Raw genomic sequence first — 9,039 nt, 5'->3', positions numbered from 1 at the left:
GTTGTGTTAACTCAATATATAATAAAAGTTACAATTTACATAGAGTGACTCTCAAGGACAAAAAGTTGTGTTATCTCAATATCTCATAAAGGTTACAGTTTACATAGAGTGGCTCTCAGACAAAATGGCCGAAAAAGTAACTCTCAATACCACTTTTTTTTTTAATCACTTACAAGGACCGATAGATAAAAGGTCAAGTATACTCTAGACGCAAAATAAAAAATTATTCGAATAGAAAAAAGGTCAAGAATACCCCTGACATGAAATAATAAACAGCCCGTTCCAACCAAAACGACTCGTATTTAGTATGAACAATCATTATTCATACCAAAATATGAACTATAAACAATCATTGTTCATACCTCAGCATAATATATGATCAGTAATAACACATATTGGACTATGAACAATCACTGTTCACACATCAATATAAATTATGAACAATCACTGTTTATGCTTCAACATGAGCTATGCACAATCACTATTCATGCCTCAACATAATATATGATCAGTAATAACATATATTGGACTATGAACAATCATTGTTCATACTTATTTTGAGTATGAACAATCACTGTTCATACATCAATATTTAGTATGAATAATCATTATTCATACCAAAACATGAACAACAATCACTGTTTATGCTTCAACATGAGCTATACACAATCACTGTTCATGCCTCAACATGAGCTATGAACATTGATTGTTCATATCTCAACATATTGTATGATCAATAACAATACATATTGGAGTATAAATAATCATTGTTTATATCTATTTAGGATATGAACAATCAATGTTCATACATCAAACACGAGTTATGAACAATCAATATTCGTATGAACAATAATTGTTCATACCTCAACATGAGCGATAAACAATCACCCGTTTGTATGAACAATCATGAGCTATGCATAATCACTGTTCATACTTTAACATAATGTATAATCGTGCATGTTGCCCTACGACATGGCCATTTAAGAGACTCAAAGTAAAGATTGTAAAATATATGACCTCATCTTCAGGACCAACGTACTGGGCAAATTTCTGAAAAGAAAATTTTTACACCAAAGTCTAGTTCAGGTGCTTAGCAGAGGCTACCAGGTTTGCAATTTAGCAATCGTGACATTGCGTCCGCTTCTTAGGACTACTGCGCACAGAGCAGAATTGTGGTTCACCAGTAAGGTCATCCAACTCTATGCCATTCAGACCTGATTAAAAGTTAAAAGTTAAAAGTTAAAACTAACCCCATTTGGCCATAGCCCAAACATGGCTAGAATGTTGGGCGATGCAGAGTATTAAATTGCTTTATAGTTTTTTCATGTCCCAACAGCATACTTGTAATAGCAAATTAGAGTATCCAATTAATCATTTTAATTCAGCTGAAAGCTTTTAGTTCCAAACTATTTTTCATCAAATGCTAGTTCGTTGAATCTCCAAACTAGAAGATCTCTGGATCATGAGTGTTTTATAGTTTTTGTATGGTTGAGCAAAGTCAGCAAACCACCGAGTGATTGGATCTGTTGTTGTTGTTTTTTGATTTAACATCAACTACCACTGTTATTGTGAACAGTGAACTGATTGTGATCTTGAGGTCGATTAAAGAGCCAGAAAGACGAAAATAAATAGAGAATCGCGGTTCAATATAGCAACACTTTGTCAAGGTAGTTGAGACTTCAGGTTGTTACACCAGTATTCTCATTATCTTAAAAATCTACTGAACATTTGAACGAGACTCATTTCTGCATTAAACCTCTCGAGTCTTGACGGATCTACAAAACCATTTGATAACTGGTGGAAAAAGACGAAGGAACAAAACAAATCATGGTCACGCTTCTACCATTGTGGTTCATAAAATCCTACCCGCAGCAGGACTGTAGTTTTGGATTTTTAAGCTGCACGTAGATCTAAATTACAGGTACATTTACATAGAAGACTTATTGATGCCTGCGACTTGGTTTGTATTTATGTTCCTATCAAGTATCAACAAAACATGATAATTTAAGTAAATATCAGATTAATCGGAAATTTAAAGGACCTGGAATCTTTTAGGCCTCAGTGCCTCACATATATATTAACTAAATAAACCATAAAAGTTTTTCACAATGGCTACGATGTGGGTGCTTTCAGCTACCACACAGTTATACCCAACTCACATAATTTACAACAAAGCTTTGTGTGTGATGGTCTCATGGCCAAAAACATTTGCGCTACAACTAAGAATGCGATTGTGCATGCTCAGGCTTGTGCCCGAATTCATAATCAAGATGAACAAAGGCTCTCTCGATCTCCAGCAGCTGCTCAAGCTTCTCTTGCAAGGATTCCCCAATGTCATGTGCCTCCCGCAAGGGCATGTCAGATGGCAAGACAATGTCAACCTCAACAAAGTACTGAGACCCAAAGGTGTAAGCACGCACAGTATCAATGTGTCTGATGGCCTTGTGGTGGTTCCAGCACAGATACGTTAGTTTCTGGAGATACTCTGGGGCTGCTGACTTGCCTACCAGGGAGTTTACATTTTCCAGCACCGTACTCGACCATGTTCGGATGGTGTATAATGCCAACTGCATGTGATAAAATGTCAGATTATACAAACAAGGTTACCAAACTAAGACAAACAAGAATAAGTCTGGACATGATAATAATAAATAGAATCATATCAGGCCTTCCTGTATAACAACTAGTATACTGGTAACCAGTGGCCCGAACAGAGTATAAAGGAAGAAGAAGATGAGGAGAGGGGTTATCTGAAAGCGGCGCGGAGACAGAATAATTGGTTGAGGTTTTGAGGAAGAAGAAGGATGGAGAGGGTGTTATGAGTTTTTTAATTTTTGGAACACTAAAAGACAAGGACAGACGGACAAGTCGTTTTAAGCGTCCCTCACCCAAAAACTCACTTCGGGATAATAGTAAAACCACACTGCCAGATCAGTTGTCCTAATATAGTTTAGGGCCAGATCTGGTTGGACAGAAAGGCTCTAACAAATGGACAGAAATAGGAGAAGAAAAGTCCTTTGCCAAAATGTGAAATTCAGCAGTGAACATATTACATAATGGATCAAAGAGTGTTCCTAATAAGCATTAGCATAGATGGAAACTAGCGAATTTCCATCTTCACGCTTAGGCAGCTACTACTGAAAAGAAAAAGGCGGATACGTCACTTACAAGTATAGCGCCCACAGGGTCCAAACAGTCATTTACGTATTTTGCAAGGAGTGCAGCAACAAGACCAATAATGTTAGTGATGACATCAAAGAAGTGATCCTGAGCATAAGCTTTGACGATCTCATTTGTGAAAGAGCGGCAGTGAAGTACTAGGAGGAACTTCACCAGTGTTACTGAAAGCATGATGGAAATGACCCATGCCTCTTGCTCCTTAGTCAAGTGAAACTTATCCTCCTACAGCCAACAAACCAACGATCAACTAAGTGCAGAATTGGGAGTACAGAATATGTCAATCAACAAATGGAAAATTGAAGCAACAGCGCCGCAATTCAAGCTGTGAAGAAAATCAACTACACTTCAATGATGCACTTACATTAGATACCAATATCCGAACTGACTCAAAGATGATTTGCATACCCAATGTTGCCATAACCGAGGCAAAAACAAGGATTCCCTGCAAGCATTTTCATTCGAGGAAATGAGTATGAATAAACCAACTAAACAATGCATTGGTTATTAGTACCACGCACGGTCTTTTTTACATATGAAGAGAACTGTAAGTTAAAAGAAGTAACAAGGCCGCTTGTTTTTCTTTCTTCTCATAAATTAACAACAAAATATCATGAATACTTTTAGAAATACAGTTGAACTAGTAAATAAACGGAAATATTAACTGTGAGGAAGTGCCGATTATTGGCATTCTTCAGAAATCCAACTTATGATCTTAGTACATGAGAATATTCAATATCATATATGTAGCTACAGTAACTGAGCCGCACTACAAGTGCGAGAATGATAGTCCTTTACTTTAGGAACAATGGAAAGCAGCTTTTATCACTTTTTTACTTTTCTCTTTTTTTTAAAAAAATTTTTCAATAGTTTGAAATTTATTCCCTTAACCCTTAAATCCTCTTAGAACATAAATGGGAACCTCTACAACAAAATTATGTCAAGGTTTAGAGGCGTATACTTGCAGGTTCGAAGAGTTGTTAAATTAGCCTACGATAAAACAAAAAGTCATGTGCCTACCTTCACACATGACTTGAGCAGTTCTATACTCTTGGAGACTTGAATTGCCACAAATTTTTAAATGCTACTGGCACCCCGTTTTCCTCCCGCCCCTCTCTTTTCATGCAAGATAAAGGTAATACTAACGGATTTTCAAAGGTAACCTGGTAAAATCTCGAAACAATTTTACCATAAGCTAAATAAAAATTGCAAACATAAGAACAAGAGTAGAACAATGGAATTCGTTTGAGGAAATCCCGCTTCCGATATGGTTTAATTGAGAAAGCCAATGCCTCCAAGATCAACACAATGTGCGCACCACAATATATTCTGCCTACCTTTGCTGAATCATTCACAAGCTTCAATACAAGTTCATCTAAATTACACCAACATATACCACTACGCCATTTGCTAGATAGTAGCAAGGAACTACCCACTACCATATTAGAACTACAATTAAGCAGACCACTAATACTCAAGATTCCTACCTAAGCCACTAATATTGACCAGTTACATATTACTAGATAGTAGGAACTACATGCTAACCTGCACATATCGTCCACCCATTAGTCATGTATGTAACATAACCCAGGTGTCTCTAGAAGGGATATACTACTGAGGGAGAGTAACGGTGCTGTCATTGGTTTTTATTTTGGAAGACTAGTCATTGCTACTTATTTCATTGCTGAAAGTTTTGCCATATTGGAGGGAATAAGGAAATCGAACTGGGATTGAGGAATATATGGTTCGAATTTGATTGTAAACCTGTAGTTAAATCGATTCAAGAAGACCAGGTGCATCGGAGGCTCAAAGCAGCCTGGGATCAAATAAAAACCTAATCAGATCAGATAAATACCACCAGTGTGTGGAGAGACGCCCAAGAAAAGCAATTTGTCTGCCCGAGGTAATGAGGCAATGGTGGAATTCTACGCCACTCTTTCTGCACATAATGGGAAGCAAGGACACGACATACTACAGATTTGTGAACGGAGGAATGGTGTAAAGTTAATGCAACAAATTAAGCACTCTCCAATTTTATCTCTTTTTCTTTGTAAATCTATGATGCACGGATACTCCTAAAATGTCATTGTACCCGTATCGGTCTGGTACGATACCGATACAGGTACTGGATACTTCTACGGTACTGGAATATCTCAAATAGACCTGATCCGATAGTTCTACTCCATTGAAATGTATATTGTTCTTGAGGCTTCAAGTTGTATTGACTTTGACATTTGGTATAATAGTTTTTCACATGTTCCTGTCTAACTTTACTCAAACTACTAACATAATTTTCAGAATATGCATATTTTAAAATATTCATATTAATTAGCCGTATCCATAGGCCGTACCCGTATCCTAATATTTCAAAAAAGTCGTATCGTACCTGTACCAGTGTCGCCATATCGGTACCCGTACCTGTATCTATGCATCATAGTTGTAAACTACTTAGTAACACTTTTTTTGCTATATGATACAATAACCTTTTAGAAAATAATATATATATATAAAGGGCAATACGCGAACACTATTATAATATATAGAATTATTACAAGAAAATTTATTACAGCAAATATTACTTTTCCTGTTCAGAGACGCCTTGCAACTTGTAGGGCTCTTGTCCCCTACTATTTCTATATGATTTCTTTCCAATATTCAATAAAATATATTTTTTTTTTTAGAAAGTTTTTGAAACAAAAACAAAAACAAAAACAAAAAACAGTTCTCTATAATTTTCTTTAGCAATATGCCAATACCCTCAAATAGGCAATGGGCAATACTTCTAAAATGTGTCCCATTTTAAGAGCAAGTAAGCAACCCAATGGGAGTGCAATGTCCAAGAGAATATTTCCAGACTATCCGATTGAAAAAATCTTGAACAAGACCGATCCATACACATGCCCTATGACGATGTACTAGTACAATTGTAGTGTGCAAAAGTTCTTTCAGAATAAGATTCCAAGTTAATTTTCGCCACCATTTGCAACATATGTCAAGAAAATGTAAGAACTTAAATTGGTATCAACAATAAGTCCATAAGGTATATGACTCGAAAGTTTACAGAAGGCAACTGACCAGTGGTTGCATACGTTTCTTCCCGATGGGATACCGATAGGGATTCTGCGTCGGCATAGAGAATGTTGTGAACCACAAGATGAAACCAGACAATAGATCTAGAAGTGAGTCTAACGTAGATGCTATGATCGCCAATGAACCACTCCTGATTGATGCGTAAACTTTAGCAGCAAAAAGAATCATGTTTGCAATATTTGATAATCTGATGGCCATCCTCTCACTCCTTGCCATCTTATCTCGCTCTTCCTAGAAATAGACAAAAGCACATTTAAGCATTTAACGGGATAAAAATTAATTACTGCTGTAGTACCCCTCTAAGAGAAGACCAATAAAAGCCAGAGATGATATAAACCTTTGACATCCCAGGAAGAAAACCACACTCTGCTAAGGCATCCATTTCATTGAACCCTTCCAACATTTCTACCTGCTGCTGGTAATACACAGCAACCCCGTCTTCGGAAGCTAGACCCACAAACAAAGCAATCAGAAAAAGGTTCACACACTCTTTTGTACATTCCATCTCACTATTAATTCCATCAAGTAATCGAGACCACAGACGGCGCCAATGTAAAGGTGTGATTTGGCTTTCCCTTACAAACAGTCAATGGGGGACTGGAATAGGTTATTGGATGAGACCGAGTTTGACTTGAGAGCGAACTGCCTACGTATCTTACTCTTGGTTTTATGGGGGAGAGTAGAATCAGGTCTGGTGTAGTTCATAGGAGAGGTATTTATAGACATTCAGAGTGTATCCTTGCCCACCACGTGTAAAGGGTGTCCCAAACGAGGGGTGGAGATCAGGATAGCATGTGGGAATTGCTCCCTCATAGGTCTCTTTGTAATGATGTGGAGTGGCAGTCTATACAAGTAGCTTGTGGCCGTGACCAGTGGCTGATGGCCAAGATATGTGCAAGTACACCTTTAGTCATGATTGCTTCTGGAAAGGGTACCTGTGTCACTTCCTAGCGTAGTTTGCGTGATACTGCGATCTGTCTGTAGCGTTCAACTAGCTCATGGATGCGACCTGGATCCATAGGTCGATGTGCCATTCCCACCATGTTAGGCGCGTGCTGGATAGAGAATATCACTCCCCTACACAGCCCTCTCTCAGTAGGTTGTGAAAACGACCTGCTGAGAGAGATCGGCAGCACGCGTGGATTATGCTAGAGGTGGAAATTTCCAATGATCTGTGAGGAATGGCTCGTGTTAACCATGTGAGCTGGTGGGTGCAAACGTTGACGTGTGTTCAAAGACGTCCGCGATGATCTGGCGATTCGCAGAGAAGAAACGCGTCGCCCAGTTTTTCGGGATGTGAAAAGACAGGACAGTTAGTTGGAAGTCGTGGGCAGCTAGGGCTGGGGTGTAATCATGATGCTTTGGAAACTGGAGGGGGGGTTGCTCAAAAATTTCACTTGCTCTTTTGAAACTTCATTTGGCTGCTTCGTCTGGTAGACAAAACTTCATTACCGTATCATCCTTCAGGTTAGTTCTCTGCCATTGTTGAACCTCTTCTTCTTGTTTCGTGCTAAGCCTCTGTTCTAGAGTTGCTAGGATACCCTGTTAGTTACTAGTAGCTAGACTTGTTAGGGTTAGAAGAAAAAAAAAATGTTTGACTCCGATGACACTCGATCTAATGAGGTTCGTGAAGTTTCTCTTGGCTGGGATGACGAAGATGATAAGAAAGATGAGTCTGTGTGTGAGGTGGTTGAGGGTGATGATGAAGGTGAGGCGGCTGAGGGGGCTAGGAGTGAGGAAGATGTGGCTCGATCTGCGTCTATAGCTAGCTTGAAGCCGGCTTCGTGTCGTTGTGAGGGTCGTCGTCTTTCGGTGGGCCGCCTGTATCGTGGATAGACATGCTTTTAAGGGCGTTCCTCATATCCGGAGAAAGAAATATGGGATAACCGTAAGCGATCTGGAGATCCATGAGCCTGACCAGAACGCTCTGGTTTATAGTGATAGGTACACCCCACCAAATCATGGGGTGATCATCTGTGAGGGACAGCTGAGGGCGCACATGACGATACCGTTCTCCAAGCTGGTTTGCGAGTTCCTGAACCGCTATGGCAAGGCGCCTGTTCAGTTTGTGGGTAACACGTGGAGATTATTCAAGGTTTTTTACCTATTGAACACCAGTGGTGAGTACCGAATCGAGGTCGCTGATGTTATCGAGCACTACCTCGTAAAGCGATCTAGGTCGCTGAACTTTAGCTTGCAAACTTGACCTACATTATCGGCGTTCTGGATGGTAAGAGTAACGAGTCGTGGGACAAACGACCGCTGCTCCTTGTAGGAAGCTACTGTGCTAGCGGGTTTAGTGTGGACCATAAAATATGCGACTTTACTGGTGGGTACCAGCGCGTTGTCTGATGATGTCAACTTGGTTTTGTTGAACTTATACTGAAACTGTTGTCTTGTTGCCTCTGCAGATATCCACCTGAAAAAGGAGTCGAGTCGACAGGTGATCGAGAAGTTCACTAGGCTGACGCGTGCTGAGAAACAGGCAAAGCTACCGGAAGTTGCGCATTTCTTTGAAGAGTGCAGAGGACCCGCAATTAGGGGAAAAAGACAAGTGCAGAAAGCCAGAGCGCGGGGTAAGGTGAGCGGGACGACGTCGAGGAAAGCTGTGATGGAGAAGCGTAAGAGTGATCTAGTGACGAGGGAAGACAGGCATTGAGGCCGTACCGGGGTGAAGCGACCCGCTGGAAGTGCTGGGGCCTCTGGGTCTGGAGCAGGGAAGGGTCGAGAGGACGCTCCTTTTGATGTGGATGACATTCTCTTCGACATCCC

At 39.9% G+C, this 9,039-nt stretch overlaps 1 protein-coding gene across 1 annotated transcript; it reads right to left on the bottom strand.

The window, feature by feature from the left end:
• Nucleotides 1-2,024: 2,024 nt before the first annotated feature.
• LOC147497644 (metal tolerance protein 5-like) lies at nucleotides 2,025-6,738 on the bottom strand. The gene is made up of 5 exons (XM_086563721.1): nucleotides 6,605-6,738; nucleotides 6,253-6,498; nucleotides 3,542-3,622; nucleotides 3,169-3,402; nucleotides 2,025-2,567 (listed from the first exon to the last, which is right to left on the bottom strand). The coding sequence occupies exons 1-5, from the start codon at nucleotides 6,668-6,670 to the stop codon at nucleotides 2,220-2,222; spliced, it is 975 nt and encodes a 324-aa protein (XP_086419847.1). The 5' UTR covers nucleotides 6,671-6,738; the 3' UTR covers nucleotides 2,025-2,219.
• Nucleotides 6,739-9,039: the final 2,301 nt, after the last annotated feature.

This window comes from Coptis chinensis, chromosome 5, assembly GCF_015680905.1.
Source record: "Coptis chinensis isolate HL-2020 chromosome 5, ASM1568090v1, whole genome shotgun sequence".
NCBI lineage: Eukaryota > Viridiplantae > Streptophyta > Magnoliopsida > Ranunculales > Ranunculaceae > Coptis > Coptis chinensis.
This window is presented reverse-complemented; position numbering and strand designations above follow the sequence as displayed.

Excerpts from the sequence above, each read along its gene's own strand:
- LOC147497644 (XM_086563721.1), bottom strand. The coding sequence starts at position 6,670 with ATGTTGGAAGGGTTCAATGAAATGGATGCCTTAGCAGAGTGTGGTTTT. Across the intron at positions 3,623-6,252 it reads AGAAACGTATGCAACCACTG|GGAATCCTTGTTTTTGCCTC; the intron begins GTCAGTTGCCTT and ends AAATGCTTGCAG. Across the intron at positions 3,403-3,541 it reads TTCGGATATTGGTATCTAAT|GAGGATAAGTTTCACTTGAC; the intron begins GTAAGTGCATCA and ends TGTTGGCTGTAG.